General features: G+C 49.4%; 6 protein-coding genes across 6 annotated transcripts; 2 read left to right on the top strand and 4 right to left on the bottom strand.

The window, feature by feature from the left end:
* Window positions 1-48: 48 nt before the first annotated feature.
* On the bottom strand, window positions 49-1,063 carry N7509_002794 (dihydrodipicolinate synthase family protein; the record flags this gene model as incomplete). The annotated part of the gene is made up of 2 exons (XM_056627431.1): window positions 49-309; window positions 365-1,063. The coding sequence occupies 2 exons, from the start codon at window positions 1,061-1,063 to the stop codon at window positions 49-51; spliced, it is 960 nt and encodes a 319-aa protein (XP_056493226.1).
* Window positions 1,064-2,027: 964 nt separating this feature from the next.
* On the top strand, window positions 2,028-4,182 carry N7509_002793 (tRNA lysidine(34) synthetase; the record flags this gene model as incomplete). The annotated part of the gene is made up of 3 exons (XM_056627430.1): window positions 2,028-2,154; window positions 2,220-2,393; window positions 2,489-4,182. The coding sequence occupies 3 exons, from the start codon at window positions 2,028-2,030 to the stop codon at window positions 4,180-4,182; spliced, it is 1,995 nt and encodes a 664-aa protein (XP_056493225.1).
* Window positions 4,183-4,495: 313 nt separating this feature from the next.
* On the bottom strand, window positions 4,496-9,202 carry N7509_002792 (putative Rho guanyl nucleotide exchange factor; the record flags this gene model as incomplete). Its single annotated transcript, XM_056627429.1, has 3 exons — window positions 4,496-6,912; window positions 6,965-8,257; window positions 8,278-9,202. 3 exons carry the CDS (start codon window positions 9,200-9,202, stop codon window positions 4,496-4,498), a joined length of 4,635 nt encoding a protein of 1,544 aa, XP_056493224.1.
* Window positions 9,203-10,868: 1,666 nt separating this feature from the next.
* On the top strand, window positions 10,869-15,607 carry N7509_002791 (uncharacterized protein; the record flags this gene model as incomplete). Its single annotated transcript, XM_056627428.1, has 5 exons — window positions 10,869-13,789; window positions 13,841-14,186; window positions 14,243-14,631; window positions 14,688-14,794; window positions 14,859-15,607. The coding sequence occupies 5 exons, from the start codon at window positions 10,869-10,871 to the stop codon at window positions 15,605-15,607; spliced, it is 4,512 nt and encodes a 1,503-aa protein (XP_056493223.1).
* A 614-nt stretch (window positions 15,608-16,221) lies between these two features.
* Window positions 16,222-16,767, bottom strand: N7509_002790 (HotDog domain-containing protein; the record flags this gene model as incomplete). Its single annotated transcript, XM_056627427.1, has 1 exon — window positions 16,222-16,767. One exon carries the CDS (start codon window positions 16,765-16,767, stop codon window positions 16,222-16,224), a length of 546 nt encoding a protein of 181 aa, XP_056493222.1.
* Window positions 16,768-18,219: 1,452 nt separating this feature from the next.
* On the bottom strand, window positions 18,220-21,002 carry N7509_002789 (mRNA splicing protein SYF1; the record flags this gene model as incomplete). The annotated part of the gene is made up of 5 exons (XM_056627426.1): window positions 18,220-18,487; window positions 18,544-20,555; window positions 20,626-20,679; window positions 20,735-20,851; window positions 20,913-21,002. The coding sequence occupies 5 exons, from the start codon at window positions 21,000-21,002 to the stop codon at window positions 18,220-18,222; spliced, it is 2,541 nt and encodes an 846-aa protein (XP_056493221.1).
* Window positions 21,003-21,175: the final 173 nt, after the last annotated feature.

Here is a 21,175-nt window from a genome sequence, read left to right as displayed (position 1 = left end):
TATAATTATCCAATGCGGTCTATGAACGTCATGGTTTTCGTTTCAAGTTCAAAGTCCCTTCTCGATAGCTTCCAGTCCCTTTACTTGCTTGGTGATCCAAGCTCGCTTCTCCTCGTCAAGAAACTTAGGATAAGGTCGACGGCACCAAGCACTCTCCTCTGGGTAACCCAGATATTTGGCGACAACCCACTTTGTGCCGTTGATACCACCCTTGCCAAGTCCCCATTCGACAACAGCTAGTTGAATTTGTAGCTTCTCAGCCTCTGGTGTTTTCCCAGAGTTATACAAGTCGAAAATCTCCATGCATGCCTATTCAACAATGATCAGCAAATTAGCGTCTTGGGTGCTTGGGGTTAATAATCACCTTTGGGTACAGGTTAGCGAGTCCTGTAACGGATCCAGCACCACCAACACTCAGGCAGGGAACCAACCAGTCGCTTTGACCTGCAAGAGCGACGAATTTTGGGTTGTCAATAGCCCGGCCGAACTTGGCGGCCGATCTAGCGACCGAGGCAATTGTTCCGCAGGTCAACTTCACGGCAACGATATTCGGGTGTTCGCCCAGGGTCTCGAGCATCTCTGAGGTGACGTTGAGGCCGGCAGCCACGCCAGGGAAATTATAAATCATGACAGGAATGGGCGATGCCGAAGCTACCTCCTCGAAGAATCCCACAATGGCGGCCGCGTCAAGAGCGAAATGGAAATATGATGGCACAAGAACAAGCGCATAATCGGCGCCTGCATCGGCAGCCAACTTCGTGTCTTCAATGATTGCCTGTGTAGATCCGCCAAAAGTGCCACAGGTAATTGGCAGGCTGGGCCGGTCGAGTTTCTGGGCAGTGGACCGAGTGAGGGACACAAGCTTGGATTTTTCCGCCTGTGTCAAGGTGGCAGCTTCGCCATTTGTGCCAGCGATCACAATACCGTGGATTCCGCTGCGAACAAGAAATTCAAGGTGTTTCTCTTGAAGCTCCCAGTCGATGGATTGTGTGCTGTCCGGCTTAAACCACGTCAGGCAAGGGACGTGAATGCCGGGGGGATACGGTGATTGAATGGAGCCCATCTTGATAATCGTAACTTGTATGAGAAATTATTCCTGTTAATTGACTGAATAGCGAGAATTTACGATGTTCATAATATATAGGAACCACTATGGAGTATTCATCCCACTACTTCGATTCACGACCCGACCCGACCATCGGTGATTCCCAAAAGGGAAATCAGCCGAGGGGCCCTTTTACCACTAACCTATTCAATTAGTGAATCTTGGAATACCGGTTATGAATCAAGAGAATAGCAGGAGAATGCGTCGAAATGCAAACAAAATCCAGGAGTATAATAGTACTAGCTCGTTTCCAAGTATGCATGTGTTCAATGGGTAATTCTTAGCCAACTTACCTAGGTAGCCTAATTGTATATTCAAGTTTCAACCTTGGAAATTGACTAACAGTATCCAAATTCTGGCCTCTTTGAATGCCCGAACTAGAACTTGAACTTGGACTTGAACAGCCTTGCTCGTTCTAAAACCAGCATATTGGAATTTTGGTGCCATCCAATATCATCGTAAGTCAACACATACCTAAGTGAACAGAAAACGTTGATATGCGAGACCAAGGAGTCACTGCATGGTTTAATGAACCGTCTATTATAGTGTTCATTTCTTGCCACAAGAACAAAAAGAATCCACCTGAATCAAGTATAGGGTATGTAGAACACAAATTTTAGATATTTTCCCCCTACGACGGCAAAGAAGGATTTGAAAGATGGAATTCATCTCAAGTACTAGTAGCTTTACCACACCCGTCTTGATTCTTGATTCGATGCAACTATAACTTTAAATGAATATTTTCTTTCTCCGGCATATACCATCTCTCATTTTAAGGGAATGTAATCGAATAAAAATATATAAACATGAAACTAAATATGGTTACCTAGGTATGAAAAAGCTATATAAATCACGTGATTCGGGAAGCCGACCGGCCGCCCTTTTGACCGCATCAACTGGCTGTTTCAACCAACCTGCCTCCATGTCGAAAATCATCAGCCCAGCTCTTTTTGCCGAGCATTTTCGACGAGCATGGCTTGGCGCCCGGGGCACACTTCGCTATGACCGTAGAGATCAAAATGACCTCATCCAATTGCCGCACAGGATCGGTATGATCTGCCTTCAATCCCTGGAGGAATACAGTACATAGCTCGGAGTACTAATATCTTTGCAGGCCTTGCCGTCAGTGGCGGCGCTGACTCTATGTGCTTGGCATATCTTTGCCAGAAGTTAGAGCAACTTGGTGTCCATGGAAGCATATCAGTCACCGCATTTGTGGTTGACCACAAGGCCCGCCAAGAAAGTAATCACGAAGCAAAGACTGTGGCAGGTTGGCTACGGGATATGGGTATGTATCATATCTTTCATTTCATTTCCCTGTATCTGCGGGGTAGAATGAATTGATTCTTCAATCCTTCAAATCATCATACTGATATCAATTAGGCTTGGAAACGGAGATTCTAGAGTTAGACTGGTCTCCGTCATTGGATAGCCGGGAGAAGCCCAAGGAAAGTGATTCAAAGGCTGCAATGCCAACCGCCTTTGAGACTCATGCTCGTCGATTGCGATTTCAGGCGCTTGGGAAAGCCTGTCGGGATCGCGAAATCGAAACCCTGCTTCTAGGTCACCACCAGGATGATACCGTGGAGACCACCATTTGGCGGTTAAGCACTGGCATGCGAGGTGCAGGTCTTGCCGGTATCCAGGGAATAGCAAGAATCCCAGAATGCCGGGGTCTCTTTGGAGTTTCCGAGAGTGGATCTTCCATCGTCCTTCCCGGAAGGCAACGCAATACCTCTGTTGAAGCGCAGGTTCGTGTAAACAATAAGGCCAGTGCGACAGTGACATTCGTTCCCAACAGCAATAATCAAAAGCACAAGTCCCCTAAAGGGAAGCCGGTGGCCCCCACAGAAGTTTCTGTTGCAACCGGAGGCGTTTATCTCTGTCGGCCCTTTCTCGGATTCCCCAAGAAAAACATCCTCGAAACCTGCCGCACATTCAAAATCCCTTATGTCTCTGACCCTACCAATTTCGACCCTACCCTGACTCCGCGCAACGCCGTTCGCAGCTTAATTAGCTCCGGTACCCTCCCTCGCGCATTACAATCACCCTCAATCCTCTCCCTTATCAAAGCAAGCGACGATATCCTTCAAACCTCAAATCAACTTGCGGATCAATTACTTTCATCAAAATGCCGGATCATAGATCTCAATCTCAAGTCCGGGATGCTGGTTGCACAGTTCCTCGAACTCCCACCGTTCCTGGACTCATTTCGATCAAACTTATCTGATAATCGAGCCAGAGAGATCGAATGCCTTGCCCTTCGTCGCATCACGGAGCTAATCTCCCCTTGCCCCGCAAATCAATTCTCATTGCGAAGTTTCGAACCCTTCGTTTCTAGGGTCTTCTCGCCAAATGACGATCAACCAAGGCACGCCTTCACTTTAGGAGGGGTCAAATTCATGCCGTTGGACGTGACACCTAGCCCGCCCTCCTCAAGCCCGGCAACCACTCAAGGACTAAACCCCGGAAAGGGCAGTTTATGGCTACTCTCGCGCCAACCATTTTTCAAGAACCGGGCTCCAGTCACACACCTAGAATTGCCTGCTCATTCTTCCACCCCAACCCGGACCAAGCCCTCCCGAACAGAATGGACACTGTGGGACGATCGATTCTGGTTCAGGGTCTCGCTCTTTTTGAATAAGACGAAAATGGACGACCCCACGAAACCAGTTTCATTTGTATTGAGGCCATTGAGAACAGACGACTTGCAGCAAGTCTGCAAGAATGTCGGCCCTGGGAAGGCCGCCTCAATTGGCGGACATTTACAAAAGCAGCTTCTGGGGGACGCTCCTGGCGATGTGCGATATACAGTCCCGGTTCTTGCAGTGAAATTCCCGTCCAAATCCGGTTCGAAAAGTGGCGAAGAGGAAGCCGAGCACCTATTAGCCTTGCCAACATTTGATCTGCTACTTTCTGGTCGAAAACCGCCAGCAGACCGTCTCAACGAGATGGGATTTCAACATGACAGTACGATTTGGACAGTGAGATGGGAGTGGATGTACAAAGAGATTGACACTGAAACAGTGCGCCTTATGGGCGGGCCACTGAAAGCTGAAGATAAGATAGTCGGCTAATGTACAGTAATAGTAATAATAATAGTTGTATCATCTGAACAAAGAGAAAGCCCTGTAAACATGATCACCGGTGCTATGCATGGTTCAGAGCCATATGTGCGTACATGGCATGGGACTCAAAAATGACAAGAAAGGAAAGAAAGTAAACCCCGGTAGTGGGAATCAGAAGACTTGGCGCAGATAGGCTCAAGAAATAAACAAAAGAAAGGCAGTCAGCATGGTATCAGGATGAGTAGAGGGACTGAAAAAGGAAAGGTAATGATGAAGACGCGGTGTGAAGGCTGTGTATCGCCGACAGATTCCACCACAATGACTACTCGCTCGCTTTGAGCAATGCGGCCCCTGCTTGCTGGGCTCGAAGTCCGCCGACTTCCCTCTTGAGACGCAGGTTCTCTTTCTTGAGCCGGCCAATTTCTTCCATCGCGATCTCAAGCTGGGATTGCAAAGCCCCTTCTCCGTTGCCGGCTCGAACTTCCTTGGCGATTTTGCTGAGTTCTGAATTGAATCGACCATACAGTGCCTCATTTTCGGCACTAGCCTCTCGATAAAGTTCATCCAGTTTCTTCACGCGCCTCTCACTGAGTGCCAAAGATGACTCAAGATCTCTTTCAAGGGCAGAAATGCGGCCGTTGTATTCACCGGTAAAGTTCTCGAATCGCCCCTCAAGGCTCCGCAGACGAGCCTCGAGTAACGATCGTGCGCTCGAAGGTCTCGAGGAATCTAAACTTCCTATAGTTCGTTCCGGACTAGATTGTTTGGCAGGGCTAAGCCTCAGAGTCTGTAACTCATCGCCAAGTGCCCGCAGTTCGTCTCGCATGTCGTCTTGAGAGGTAGCCTGGGTCCTCTTGTCATATTGGACACGATCACGAAGTTTTTGTGGGCTCTGCATTCGCAACTTCTGCGTCTTTTGGGGTGATGAAGAAGACTGCGGTCGCTTGCTCTCCGACCCGTTAGCAGCTGGTCGTTCACGAAGCCCAGGAGTGCGTTGGGGAATGCTCGTAGTTCTTGACCGTCTTCTACTTTCTTGGGTTGAAGAGTCTGAGAGGTCGGCCTTCGTCTTAGTAGATCGATCTGCTGTCTGCACTTTCGGGTCGATGTTTTCCTTCCTGCTCGGGGTGGAAGGACGCGGGGGCGACATTCTTCGAATCGGTGATCCAAGTCGAGCAGGCGAAGTTGCCTTGGCTGGAGACGTACTCCTTACTGGTGAAACTGCTAGGTAGCTGCTTTGCGGTCTTGATTGGCTGTTCGGTGTTGTTACTTCACCGCGTGGGCGGCTTGAGGGAGTGACGGGGCGTAAGGGGTTGCCTGGAGAGACATTAGATGCATCAGAAGAGGCTGTCGGCGGGCGGAAATCGGAAAGTGAGCTTCTTCTTTTTCTGCGAACTTTCACGACACCATCGTGTGATATGCCTCGAATAGAGGACAAGGAGGGCGGTTGCCCTTGAACCGGTCGAGAAATTTGTTCTTCAGACGCAAAGCCACTCGGGCGATCACGAGATGCAGGTCGAAGGAAACCCAAACGTGTGTCGATATCGGTTGACTTTGACCTTATCAAAGATCCCTTGGGTGTGTTTGGTTCCGAGTCCGCCGGACTTTGTCGCTTGCTCAATGTTCGCAGGATAGATGCAACTTTGCTCTCTCCTTCACTTTTTTCACTCTTCTGGATATCTTTATGTAGACCAAATCCAAAACGCTTCCGGAATGATGAGTTATTGGAACCCACTGAGCCAGTATTTGCATGCGAAGGGTTCTTGGTCTGGTCGCAGCTTAGTGTTCCTTCAACTGAAGCACCTCCTGGGATAAATTCTTCGAAAAGACCATCAAAGTCTTCAACCAGGCGGTCCAAAAGTGATACATGATGGACTGGGTCGCCTTCTTCGGTTAGGACCTCCGCAAATGCCATTGTTAACGCTCCTCGATCCCCGTCGTTGCCAGATGCATCAAGTAGCTCAGCGAGAAGTCGAATAATGGCGGCCAAAGCGCGACGGTTTTGTGGGCTTGTCTCTGCCAAAAACTTCCGGAATTCCTCGTCAAAATCGCGAGGGAACATTTTATCAAATTGGTTTTGAAGCCTTCCTAAGGATGGAACATCCAAAACCGCACCCATGCTATCTTTCCACGCATTTTTCATGAAAGTCTCGAAGGCAACAAATAAGGTGTCGACTGGTACCTCAGCAGCAGCTTGTAGTTTGGTCGGATTCTCCAACAGAATGTTGTAAAGTTCGTTAACTGGGGAGCGGTCCGCGTTGTCTCTGGACCGAAGCATACGTCCCAGGATGTTGCCGCTTCGGGACTGCAATGACAACACATATGCTGCAAATGTTTGTTCCAGAGACCCAAGCTGGCTTTCTGGTGCTTGGATATCGGAAGTGCCAACTACTGAGATCTTGCTGGGGGTCTCTTCTTTCTGTTTGTCTTTGTCCTTTCCAGGGAAAACTGATGGAAGAGTATTGGCTCTTGAATGTTGAGGTCGCGGTGGAGGCATTCTTGGAAATTCACCAAGGATAGTGGCTGAGCTCGGTCCTTTCAATGTGGGCACATTCTCGCGACTACCGCCTAACAGGTTCGAGAGTAACTTGGTAGGCGAAGGCGGCCGAAATCCCCTTGAAGACTTGACTTGGGTGATCAAATTGCTGGCAATGTAACGAATGATAGCAAAATTTGAATGTACCAACGGCTTCATCAAGCTTGGGTTCCGGGGGCTATGTAAGGGAGATATCAGATTTTGCACTGCGAGAAAGTCAGTGAGTAGAACCTTAGAAATCGGGTCAGGTATGCTTACATCGTCTAGCAAGAGTAGGCACAAAGGTATCCGCTGAAACAGAATCAGTGGATGATGTGCCTATCACAGTCTCAATATCCAGTCGGAACTGGTCGCCATTCGGTGGCGAAAGAGACAATACAACATCCAGGTTGTCACGGGTGAGAATTTGGGAGCAGATAGCCCTCGACGTGTCGAAAACAATTCGAACGGGGGATGATCGAGTGTTATCAAGGGCGGCTGTTTCTCCTTCTTCACAAACACAGGCCAGGATGCTGGTACACCCTGCAGTTCCGGCAGGACTGCGCAGGGTCCATTTGCTACCCTCTCGCTCTTTTTCGGAAAAGCGGCCCTCAATCTTTGCTTTCGTGATTTCCTCAATTAATCGACTCGCCCTTCCTTCGTACATCCCAGTAAGCTCCAAAGCAAGAAGATCGGTACTGCTGTCAGAGGCGCCCGAGTGGGATTTTAACGCTGCGGGGACAACGAATAACATTCGACCACATGCCGACTGCATACAGCGCACAACGTGAAGTTCCAGTATTTGAACGACCTTAAGCTCTCCAGATGGTAGGGACATGGCCATGTCATTGGTAGGCGATGCTGCATTCTCGATGTCGGCCAGTAGTCCACGCGCGGTCGTTCGACTTTCTGCAGGCTTTGATAGAATGACGAGACAATTTTTAAAGACAAGCAAAATCCCAGCTCCAGAATTCGAGGGTTGTTGATCTAGTTGATATGGAGGTGTGACTTCATTCACGTCGACTGCTGTGATCAAACGCCCATCGGGAAAGGTCTTCGCTGGCCACACATCCACGAGCTCTTTCAGGCGCTTGAGACTTTGTGTGTGACTAGAGGGAGAGGTGTCGTCTAGTGCACATATATCTTTCACAATGTCCCTAGCTTTCAGCAATGGCCGAACGGCAGGGTGAACTAGCGGCAAACTTCCTGTCATCGTATCGATCAACAGACTGTATCGAGGGAGTCTCTGTACGGGCTCCATCAGCAAAGACCGCAATCTTTGTTCGCCAGTCTCATACACCCGCTTCGAAAAACTGGAATTCTTGTCTTTCATGAACGAATTTAGGATCTGCGCGAAACCGGTGTGCGCTCGCATGTAGTCGGCATAGGGCTGTGAGAAACGCGGCAGCCAACTGAGCAATGCCTTTGCGAACGAAACGGCTCCAATGGAGTCTTTCGTTTCTCTGGGGCTGCGGTGTGGAAGTTCTGTATCTTGGCTGATATCGCTCAAGGCGTCTTTCTCTGTCTCGTCGAGAACCTGTCGAACGTCATCCAAGAATCCAAGATTGACTTCTAGAATCTCGTTTAGGCACGGGGAAACAATTCCGCCAATTGCTTCTCGCTAGGACTAGTACTTGATGGCCCTCTGCTCTGGGCTTTTTCCCGAAACTCATCCGCCACCTCGTGCACAAGCGAGTACAGTTTAGCAACATATCGTTCCTCGGTATCCACGAGTTCACACATAGTTAGTCGAAGGGCTTCCTTTTGGCTGCGTGCAAAAGTCCTCGACTTGCTGACATTTGTTGGCTGGGAGGGGGCGCGCTTCAATCTTGATGTCGGCAGGAACATCGGGTCTCCCAATGCCATTATAAGAGGCGTGTAGGGGCCATATGGGGTCGATTCCGCATCATCGGTATCAAAGTCGGAGCTCTCACGTCTTGGCGGGGGCTTAATGGTGCCTGCCGGTAGTACAACATCGATATCGGTCCAAGGAACGCTGCGCTCTTGGAATGCACTGCGGAGGTCGCGCACAATTTCTGACGAGTCCTCCACTTTGATCATTCTGTTTGCAAGATCCGCCGCATGCATCTCGTCGAATAATTTCGGGGGCCTTGTACCTTGACGGCCATCCTGGGGGGACTCCGATAAACGATGCTTGAGTGGATCCGATAACTCAGAGAAGTACTTTAACATACTAACAGCAAGTCCTCGACAGACTTGATCGCCTTGCTTATCGCGAGGAAGGTGGTTGACGGCCGCATATAATGGTGCAGCGGGAGAAATCGTAATGCGAGTATAACTCTGAAATCCGGCGGGGGTGAAGATATGCGCCTGAATGCGCGAACTGCTCACAGTCGCATTGGCAGTGGCCACCGGGCCATAAAAAACAAGAATAGAAGAGAGATATGTATCCACAGTATGGTAAAGACTGAGATATTCCAGCGGAAGGTCTGCAAATGTCGTGGCGGGTGCCGCTGCACTGGCCGTGCTGGCCGTGTTGACAGCGCTGACCGCCATCGCAAGTCCGGGTTGTACTTTCCGACAAGAAGGTTGTAAGATAAGAGATGTGTTTGCCCGATAGGCGAAAAAATATGAAGGAGAGATTGCGCGAGAAGGAGCGACACTGGGGAAGACGAGGGCGCCGAGGTTCACGAAGAGGGAGAGGGCGAGGCTGTGGGTGAGGCTGGAGGGGAAGCGGCGGTGGTCATCAGGTCGAGTGGGTTGCGATACAGAAGCGAGTGGAAGATGCGCAATAGAAAGACCTTAATCACGAATAACGGACCCCCTCCATGAAACAATTCGAATTGAGCAGCACCTCACGGAGGCGAGCCACAGGCGTACTAGTATGAAGGAGGGGAGGGGAGTAGTAAGGAAGGTGAATGTTTTGGCGCGGGGATGACAACCTTAGGAAAGTAATGCCAGGATAAGGTGGCCCCGACTTCATATCGGCGATAGCGCGCGATAACTGGGGCATTTGCACGTTAGCGCCTGAAGGTCAGGGCGATCGCAGCCCGCCTTGTTTATGTTTGGCGGGACAACGCGTTGCTGGCCCCCAACCAGCTGCAAGGTCCATCGGACGAGTCACATTGTGTTAGCATTATTGTAACATCGCCTGAGCTCCCTACATATAGAGTGTACCATAGTAATATTAGTACTAGTACTACGATATGGTCTGATTCTATTTACTAGTAGTACTAGTAGTAGTATCTCCATCTACCAATAGTTATGGAGTAAGGTAAACACTCCAGGGCTACCTAGGTACCATGGATGGATAGGGTGGATCTCAGGCTCTAAGCTGACGAGGTTGGAATATAAAGTTGGCCTTGGAACTATAAAACCTTCGAAAAGAATGAACAATGCAATTATCAAGGTACACGAGCCCTGGGGCACTATACTAGTACTAAGCCCGGGTTCCAACGTTCAAGTTCAAGTTGAAGTGTGAGGAAAGTCAGGTGTCTCGGATACTAAAGTTAGTCCAGACTCGGACTCGGAGTACACAATACACAATATATACCTAAACAAGGAGTTCAAGTTGCTGCACAACCAACTACTAGTTTAGATTTTCACCTTGATTCCAGGCAATGAAATGCCAATGTGCCACCTGAAGAGAAACATAGTATTTTTCCAGGCTTATTTATTAAATATATCGTCGATGGACACATTCACATCGAGTGTCAACAGTCATGTTATGGTATTAGTCATGGCAATACTGTAAGAAATCCATTTCCACGAATAGAATCTGTTAAATACCGGACTTCCTGTATCGGAGTGTGCCGACCCCTGACCAAGGCGGTGAGCGGGCAGAAACCCGCTAATCCGGATGAGGTAACCTGCAGCCCATCCAGAGACCAGCTGTTCTACTAGGATCTCCAAGGTGTTCTTCAATTCCAACACCGTGCAAGGTGACACCACGAGCGCATCTCCTGCTCGAGATGCCCGATTCTACCATGTCGGACCCTCTGCCCATCGCCATCGACCCCGTGGCCCTGGTGACCACCGAATGCATCACTGTCACCTCGTCCATGCGGAAGCATGCCCGCTGGGCACACTCCTCCGTTTCTGCTATTCTTGGTGGCACTGGAGGGACGACCCGAGTTTACGATCGGGATACCTCGGCACCGCCCAGTCCGCGCAAGAGTGGTCAATCGTCTCGCGGTGATGACGATCACGCCCTGGCCAACCGATGGGGCCTGCGGGGAAGAAGGGCAAGAGCATGCAAGACAACCCGTTGATATCGGCCTTCACTCGTCTCCGGAGTGACCTTAAGGGTTGCAAGGACATTCGCACATTCGATATGCCCGCCCTCCTCCATCCATTCCTTCAAGTCGTTCGTTCCTCCTCGACCTCAGCCGCGATCACCTCCCTCGCATTACTCGCTATTACCAAATTCTTTTCCTACAACATCATCAATCGCGACTCGCCGCGACTTTCCATGGCAATGCAGCTTCTCTCAGCTGCAATTACACACTGTCGATTTGAAGCCAGTGACTCCTCGGCCGATGAGATTGTGTTGCTGAGGATCTTGAAGTTAATGGAGGGCATGCTTTCTCGCCCCGAGGGAGAATTGTTGGGCGATGAAAGTGTTTGCGAGATGATGGAGACGGGCTTGAGTATGTGCTGCCAAGGTCGCCTATCTGAGGTGCTGCGGCGGTCTGCAGAGATGGCCATGGTAAACATGTGCCAAGTCATATTCATGCGACTGACACATCTGGACGAACTACCGCAAGGGCCGGTCCCTTTCGCGGCATCAGCCCTCGATAAAGATACCTCAACCATCAAGATGGATCCCTCTGTTAATGGAAATACTGTGACTTCACAACACCGATCTGCTATCAGCGCAGATACCGCAACAAGCGAACGGAATAGCTCAAGCCGAGAGGGCACACCTGAACAATCAAGTAACGGAGGCGCGGCAGCAGCAGCACCACCAACCCCTCAGGATGATTTCGAGGGCGAGGTGCAACCATACTCCTTGCCGTCCATCAGAGAACTTTTCCGAGTATTAATTGATCTGCTTGATCCGCACAACGGCCAACACACCGATACGATGAGAGTCATGGCACTTCGTATTATCGATGTCGCTTTGGAGGTGGCCGGTCCGTCTATCGCTCGGCATCCCAGCCTCGCGGCTTTGGCGAGGGACGATCTTTGTCGTTATCTCTTCCAACTGGTCCGCTCAGAACAATTGGCCATTCTCACAGGCTCCCTCAGAGTCACTGGTACCTTGCTATCGACGTGTCGACCTGTACTGAAACTGCAGCAAGAACTTTACCTCTCGTACTTAGTGGCATGTCTTCACCCTCGCGTGGAAATTCCCCGAGAGGCCGGCATCGATCCGTCTCTTTACGAAGGAGTTCCACAAGCACCGAGCCTGGTGAAGCAGCCAGCTTCACAAGCAAACAGTGGCAGGTCAACACCGGTCCCTGTCAAAGATCGACAAAAGCTGGGGCTCGAAGGTGGTGCGCGAAAGCCCGAGGCTAGAGAGGCAATGGTCGAAAGTATTGGAGTTTTATCGCGGATTCCTAGCTTCATGGTTGAACTTTTCGTTAATTATGATTGTGAGATTGACCGCGCGGATCTTTGCGAAGACATGATAGGACTGCTTTCTCGAAATGCCTTCCCCGACTCAGCAACCTGGAGCACTACTAATGTCCCGCCTCTCTGTCTCGACTCTCTTCTCGGATACGTTCAATTCATTTATGATCGTTTGGATGACGAAGCTGTGCAAGGAGATTACCCTCCACAGGAACTTCTCCACAAGCAGCGGACAACCAAGAAACTGATCATCAAAGGTGCTTCGATGTTCAATGAAAACCCGAAGGCTGGTATTGCCTATCTTGCTGAGCATGGAATCATCGAAGATCCGAATAACCCTGTCTTGGTTGCAAGTTTCTTGAAAGGGACAACTCGCCTGTCGAAGAAGATTCTTGGTGAATTCATCTCCAAACGTGGTAACGAAGAACTACTGGGCGCCTTTGTGGACCTCTTGGACTTCTACGGCAGCAATGTGGTTGAAGCCCTCCGTCAACTACTGAGTTCTTTCCGTCTGCCTGGAGAGTCACCTTTGATTGAAAGAATTGTGACGATTTTCTCGGAGCACTACATGGAAAAAGCGAAACCAGAAGAAATTGCGGATAAGGATGCTGTTTATATCCTGACATATGCTATCATCATGCTAAATACGGATTCTTACAACCCCAACGTCAAGCCCCAGAACCGCATGTCATTCCCTGCGTTTGCTAGGAACTTGCGAGGAGTGAACGGAGGTGGTGACTTCACGGAGGAGTTTCTTCAGGAGATCTATGACTCTATTAAAGCCAACGAGATCATTCTGCCCGATGAACATGAGAATAAACATGCTTTTGACTATGCATGGAAAGAGATGCTTTTGAAGTCGTCTAGTTCAGGCGAAATGGTAGTTGGAGAGACCAACGTTTATGATGCCGAAATGTTTGAGGCAACATGGCGCCCCGTTGTCGCTACGCTGTCCTACGTCTTTATGTCCGCTTCCGATGATGCAGTCTACAGCCGAGTCGTCAACGGCTTTGATCAATGTGCTCAAATTGCTGCTCGATACGGCCTGACTGACGCTTTTGACCGCATTGTCGCTTCACTGTCATCAATCAGTACATTGGCGACTCACAAACCACCAAGTACTGCATTAAATACCGAGGTGCAAGCGGGCCAAAAGAGCGTTATGGTGAGCGAGTTGGCTGTGAAGTTTGGAAGAGATTTCCGCGCACAGTTGGCCACTGTAGTCCTGTTCCGAATCCTGACAGGCAACGAGTCAACTCCCAAACAAGGGTGGGAACATATCACTCGCATCCTGAGCAATCTTTTCATCAATTCCCTCATCCCACCTCTTGACTCTCAGCTTACAGCAGAGCTCGATGTCTCTCCTATTCCACTTCAATCCCCGTCACAGGTTGTCGACCGGGATGGACGTGGTAATGACAGCGGCTTGCTATCCGCATTTACATCTTATCTCTCAAGCTACGCTGCCGATGACCCTCCTGAGCCTTCTGACGAAGAATTGGACAACACCCTTTGCACAGTGGATTGTGTTACTGCGTGCTCGATCCCCGAAATTTTGACCAACATCAAGTGAGTACTGACTGACACCCGACCTGCTGCATGGTGTTAATAGCTTTCAAGATCGCTCCCTATTTCTTCCTTGAAGGTCCTTGTGGAAGCATTAATGTCCCAGCTACCCGAAGATAACACACCTGCCGTAATCGTGGTTAAGCCAGAGCGGCCCCGTCCCGTGTCAAGAAACTCGAATACGCGCGCCGATCCAAACCAGCCGAAGTACGATCCGGCGATGATCTTCATTTTGGAATTGGTGACAGTTCTTACTCTTCGTGATGAGAATACGCTAGAAGCCCTCGGCGAAACGTTGGCGACCACTCTGCAGACCCTGGTTCGCGATGCAAAGAATCTGCACCCACTGACCGTTTCCCGAATCGTCTCGTATTTGCTCAACCTTCTACGACTGAGTCATGTAAGCTGCATACCATTATGATACCTCACCTATCTAGAAACTGACAGCATATTCAGGATCAACACTTCATGCGGGTTCCTGTTGTCCTGCATGCTATATCCGGGTATGACCAAGATGTCCTCGAGATCGTGGCTGTACCGACTGTCAAGGGACTCTCACGATGCATTGCGCATCCAGGACGGCTGAGAAACGAGATCACCATCTCTCCAGATTTCTGGTCTATTTTGCAAAGATTGCACCAACACGAAGATGCTGGTCCCATGGTTTTTGAACTGCTTCAGAGCATCATGAACTCCATGCCAGATATTGTGACAGCCGATAACTATGAGTTTACTGTCAGCCTCGCCAATGAATTTGTCAGTGCCGGTCATGTAGGATCTCGTGATGAGCGTCAGAAAGATGCCCAGGGTCGCCGAATCAAAGGTGTCAAGAAGCCCAAGTCTAGGTATGCTGGTACCATTTATTCCTTTTTTTTCCTAGTCGAAACTAACAGTCAATTAGTGAGAATCAAATCGTTGCCCGTGGTGTCAAAGCTATTGGCTTAATCTATCACTTGACTGGCCGAGTCCCCACGCTTATCAAACAGTCTCATCTTGAAGAACGCGAAGGTAAACAACCCCGAACTTTCCAGGACCCTACAACAGAACGAACAGATTCTAACCGATTCATCAGCCTGGGCTGCCTACTGGTCCCCCATCTTTCAGTCTTTGAGAAGTCAGTGCACCAACCCTTGCCGCGACATCCGCCACCATGCCATTTCTACACTGCAGCGATCTCTTTTGTCGGCTGAGTTAATATCCAGCGACGGCAAGGAGTGGAGCAGCATTTTCGACGAGGTCCTTTTCCCGCTTGTTCTGCATCTTCTCAAGCCAGAGGTCTACCACTCTGACCCTATTGGAATGACCGAGACTCGCGTTCAAGCGGCCACATTGGTCTGCAAGATCTTCTTGCGCTTCCTTGACCAACTGCCTAACAGAGAGGGCATGCTTCCTCTCTGGCTGAGGATTCTCGATATTCTCGACCGCATGATGAACAGCGGTCAAACGGACAGCTTAGAAGAGGCTATCCCGGAAAGCTTGAAAAACATTTTGCTGGTCATGGCCGATGGCGGGTATTTGGTTTCCCCCGACCAGGATCCCAGCAAAGAGGAAATGTGGAATGAGACCCGCAAGCGCCTCGGTCGTTTCCTGCCTGACCTTTTCGGTGAAATCTTCCCTGACGCAGGCAAGGAAGCGGAGAAGTCACAGCCGCCCTCTGCCGTACCCTCTGCTGTACCATCTGCTGTATCATCTCCGCAGCCAAACGCCGATGCTGAATCGAAGCCCGAGGAGGCAGCTATCCCATCTAATGACGCCGAAGAATCTAAGGAGGCTGATGGTGCCGAGACAAAATCACCCTCCCAGGAAGATACCTCATCTTAAGGACCATAATTGGCTCTACAGTTCCATCCTAGCCTCTATCTCTTCCTTTTCTCTTTTGCATTCACATATAGAATAGCGAATAGGATGTGGTTTTGGACGTGTCCCACAAGTCTTCTCTTTCGTTCTTATGATGCCTGTCTGGCTTTGTAGATAATTGTGATGGTCAGAAACCGGCCCTGGGCCAGTGTACAATAAAATTATCGATCGTTCAACTAGTTCAAAAACCAAACACTGCCTTGTATGTTGAGTTCCATTGCTTAGACGTGACGGGTCGAAGTCAGACAGACTACTACTACGTAGTACTAGACCCACCAAGTCTGAATCAGAAGTTCACGACTTTAACAGATAGAAAACAATTTAAAATTTTAACAGTACGAAGTCCAAAGCTTCGCTTACTGAAAGTTGATCTCTCTCTAACGCTTCCTCGTGGCCTGAGTCTACCTACTAGGTCAGGTCTCTTTGTAAAGACCATTTAGGTTCTGCAAATACCTAGTCAGTCGAAAATATGAAACTTTGGAAAAGAATATTGAACATCTTTGGAACTAAAACGCACTCCAGTTTCTCAAGGTCCCAAAAAAAGACTCTTTGCCTCGGCGATGAGAGTTGGCTCTTTACTAACTAGCAACAGGCAAAGTCTCGATACAACCTTTTGCCCAGGCCTTGCGGCCCTGGAACTCCGTCACATCCGCCTTCAGAACATAGAACGAATTTGCCTTCGCTGGACTCCGGTAATCGACGCTAAGATTTGCCGTCACGCCAACCTTTTTGTCAAATGCCGGGCAGCAATAGCGTACTAGGCACTCGTCTGGTATAGTGGGTAGTAGCCCCCCTTGAACGATCCCTGAGTAGCTGCAGACATCCCCGCCAAGATGCATTATCATGGTCATGCTCTGACCTGCTTTCTCGAAAATATATGGCGGGGCAGTTATTTTTTGATGTCCGGCAAGTGCTCCATCCAAGAGGTCCTCGCCTCGTAAGCTTGCTGGGGCGTGAAGGTGTGGTCGTGACTCTCGATACTGAGGATTTCGTCGCAAGGCCATCGTTAGCGGATAGTGAAAGATGAAGTGGCCGATCTCGTTGATCGCATCATTCGTGGGACTAGAGGCGACTCGATAGACTGTTTGCCTTTGATTTGATTTTGTAGGGACGATTGTTGCCATGGTGCGGGTTTTGGGAATTGATATCATGGAGGTAGATGTAAAGTAGTGGTTTAAGTTTCAAAATCCGGCTTCTTCTGAGAAATCAGGGAAATATAAATAGTATTTTATCAATTAGAACATGCTCGCTTTTGAAATTCTGATAGCGATTCACGTTCCGCGAAGTCTCCGCTTCATTTGTTGCAATATCCTGCAAGTCAATCATTTACGATAGGAAAAAGACTGCGCAATGTTGACCAATCCGGTTGCACTTTTGTTAACGAGATAGAAGGCACGTAAATGCTTGTCCACGAATCACTTCGCCAATTAAAGTGGGACAGTAGCCCCGGTTGTATTATCGGTGCCATCACTACCCTACCTTGCGCTGCTACTGGGGATCGGCCGATGTTGTGCATATTCTTGAAGAAGATAGTCAACTTTTGTGTAACTCACATATAATATCCCTTCAGATACCCACTCAACCCTACCAGCTGCAGACTCGTGGGGGAGTCCGGGTGGCTGGGATCTGCAGATGCGGCATGTAGAGTATAGGAAGTAAGATCCGGGTCGATTGGCCCAATGGAAGATTTAATTGGCAGGTTGAAAAGCATACTTGAACACCTCTACTGTTAGTTTCCGAGGTCAAGTATACTCTAGCGGCAGTTTGAAGGTCGCACAATTACCATCCGTGGCATGAACACCTCACCAGAATGCTGCATTCCTATCCATTTCTAGAAAATACGGCATACTGCTGTTATACATGGGCTGGACTACTACTCCGTCATCAGCTTGCTCATACCGGTGATCCTAAAAGGGACAAAATATCCATTCGAGGATATGGGAACGTCGGTGAGAAGACGAATCTACGCAGAGGTGATTCCGCATGAGGTCTGATATCCATTTTCGTATACACACATTGGACCTTGATCGCCTGGTAGGGGAGGGGGGGAGGAACATGGTATCATTGGGTGACGAGATTGCGATTTTGCTCATCTTCATCATCGAATGGAAAGCAAGGTGACCATTGAGACTGTACTCTCGGTGAACTCTATCAGATAAAGAAGCTCGCTCAAAGACTCTTCGATTGACCATTTGACAATCAAGGAGGAAACTAATGAGGGAAATACGGGAGGATAGTTTAAGTGGTGAGGGGAATGTTTGAAGAAAGAAGGCGAACGCCGCATCCAGTACAATAATAAGTCTCTTTTCAGGAAATTCAATTCAATTCTCGGGAATCTGGGGGATTCAACCCAACAAAAGAGAAGCCAGTGGGAACCAGACAGTTATGACGAAGAATAACACCAAATAAAAAAAAAAAGATAGAATGGAAATGATGTCCAGCGCAATGGTACTTATACGAGAGGAGAAAAAAATACTAGACACACATGTTGATGAATGGAATTGTCGAGGAGCGTTCAGTCGCACATAGCTTGATGGTCTCTTTCAGAGTCAAGAAAGTCTGACCGAAACTCTCTCTTACTCGTCCATATCATCATCAAGATCGATAGCATCGGGATTGGCCGGTGCCGATGGTGCTGCTTCACCCGCAGGTGGAGGGCGGTTACCACCCTCTGGACCGTTACTCGCAGCGACGAATCCAACAGGAGCACGGGCCTGGCGTTCGATTGCTTCCATAGCGTCGACCTGATCGACGTTCTCGTCGCCACCCTGGCCCTCCCCGCCATCTTGTGCTTGCTGTTGACTCCGAGCGATGGCTTGCGAGGCAATAAAGTTGACGTCGGTGCTGTGAAAATGTTAGTGAAAGACTTTTGATGCATTAGGAAAGGATTGTTATCATACTTGTATTGAGCCTGGACACTTCTCTTGATGCGAAGCATCTCCTTGAATGTGTCTTCGTTGCCGTGTTGCACCTCGAAGGACTCCCACTTCTGCCAGAAGGGGGCATTTGTGCGAGGATCGCAGAACTGCGAGGCGTGACCATAGATAGCGCGAGCACGGTCAATCTCGCCAAGTCTACGCTCCATCTCAGCAAACTTGAGGCACATTTCTTTGGCCTCTTGGTCTGGCAATGCGGCGATAGCCCGCTCATAGATAGGCCGTGTCGAGGTGAGGCCAAAGTTGGATGCGGATTTGGTGATGTAGAACTCGAACATCTCGAACCTGTCTTCATCGGACACGGCTCGGGTGGCACGCTCGTAGATGCGCATGGCGTGGCGCGCAAGTCCCCGCTCTTCTTCCAAGTTGCCATACATCAAGTAGAGCGGCTTGGCAAACTTGGGTGGGCATTCGTCAAGAGCTTGCTCGAAGAGATCCCGTAGTCTCTCAATTCCGATCTTGCGGTCAACAGCCTTGGTCAGATACAGGTTCCAAAGCTCAAAGGCCACTGGGTAACTGAAAAGATCCAGACCACGCTCGTAGACCTTGAAAGAGTCCTCAAAGTATTTGCTCTCTTCCAAGAGGTTTGCAAAATTGACGACAGTTTGAGGCGTGGCAATTCGAAGCTCGAAAATTCGTTCATATACCTTCTTCGTTTCCTCAAGAGAAGATACACTCTCCACGAGGTCCACATAGAAACTCCACAGCTTCCAGCTCTTATGCACACGCTGCTGGGGCGACAGGTTCTCGTCGAAATAGTCGACGGTGGATTTCTTGGGCGCTTGTGTTGCTTTAGCCATGATGTCGACAGCCCGGTCAAAGTTCTCGCCCCGAAGTTCCATCTCAGCCCATTCACACCATGTCTCCGCAAGCTCTGCCACAGATTTGAACGGCACTTTCACGGCTTTGTCAAAGATGACTCTGGCAGTATCCATATCTCCACCGTTCTCATAAAGCTTGGCGTAATTGACCCAAAGCTCTGAAAACTTCCCATGGGCCTTCTTAGGGTTGGTTGCCGCAATAGCAGCTGTGTAGGTGTTAACAACTTCTTGTTTATTAGGACCCCACAGTGCCACTCGCTTCTCCCATTCAATAACGTTATGAGGGTTCTGCCTTAAGAGAACATCATTGACCAAGAACGGACGTCGATCCATTAACTGTTCGAAGCGAAGCATGCGGAGGTCCAAGTCGAAATCGGCATCCTCGTCGAGTTTGCCCTTCTCTGAGCGCACTGCCGCCGCTTCCATCAGGTTTCCGATGATGGACTCCTCAAATTCAACATAGGAGTCGAAAATCATTGTGAAGTCGCGGACAGTCATCACGGTGGTGATTCCTTCTTCAAAGACGTCCCTAGCCTTCTCAAAGTTCCCCTTGGTAATCCAGTATGTGGCCAAACCAGCCCAGAGCTTTCCACGCTGGTCGGCGAACCTATCAATGCCGCTATGGAGAATGGCATCAACATCGATTCCAACTTGAGGACCAGTCTCAATCTTCTTGGCTTTCGAGACCAACAAGTCAACCATTTCGGTCCATAGCTGGAAGCTACTCTTGCCGTACTTCGATTGGAATCGTGGGTTATCAAGGATTTGCAGGAACACCTTGACAGCCTCCGTATATTCTTTCATCTCAATCAAGAGCTCGATATATTCTTCCGCATTCTCCGGGTGGATCTGCATATACCGAGCCCAAATCTTCACGGCCGTTTGTCCGGATGCTGACCGCGCAAAGCCCTTGTAGAGCCTCCAGATCCGGTTGTGTTGGGTCACTGGGAGTGCGCGCAAAGCTCGGTCGAATGTTCGCCGGGTGAGGGTCACCAAGGGTTGTAGAAGAAGAAATGAGAGATACATCTCCCAAATCCTGGGCATTTTATTCAGAAGAATCAATGCTCGTTCGAACAGAGCATTAACTTTCTGGAATTCGGCCCGGTAGACGGTAGGATTTCGGCCCTTTAAATGCTTCGTTCGGAACTCAAGGTACTATTAGAAGACTCAGTTAGTCAACCATTTATCGCGTTTGACAATTCTTTCAAAAGGATCAAAGACTCACCATCTTCCACAATTTGTACGATCGCGGTAATTGTCGGCAGGCACGCTCCATGGTCTAAAGTAAGAGTATGTTAGCAGTGATCACCAAATACTTGAATGTGCAGACGTACAAAAGCTTGCTCATAGAGAGTGCCATGTTGCTGTTTGAATTCGATATATGCGAGCCATGGCTTGACACTACCCGCATCGCGGAGCAGGTCTTGTTCGTAAACCGTATCCTGGTCGGTCTTTTGAGTGAAACAGCTGTCAGTAATGGCTTTGTCTCAAGGAGGTTCAATGGTTGCATACAATCAGGTAAAAGTCCGGCCGGGACGCAGATGTTCGATCCATCTGTGCGTGCTGCCGGCTTGATCTCGGGGGCAGGAGAGTCCCTGGCATTGCGCCACTCTGTTCGAGCGGGATCAGATCGCACAGCAATAGTTCAGCATAAGACAGTGGCACGGAGCGGGGAAACACAAGTCGGCGCGTCGCCGTGAAGGATGAAACGACGAAGTCATATGGCACTCACGTGACCAGATTCCTCCGCTTCGAGTGGGCGGTGGAGCTTTATC

This window comes from Penicillium cosmopolitanum (genome assembly GCF_028827165.1).
Source record: "Penicillium cosmopolitanum strain IBT 29677 chromosome Unknown utg000004l:1.0-4361866.0:1.0-4365735.0, whole genome shotgun sequence".
Classification (NCBI taxonomy): Eukaryota; Fungi; Ascomycota; class Eurotiomycetes; order Eurotiales; family Aspergillaceae; genus Penicillium; species Penicillium cosmopolitanum.
The sequence above is the reverse complement of the archived record's forward strand: the minus strand, read 5'-3'. Positions and strand labels throughout refer to the sequence as shown.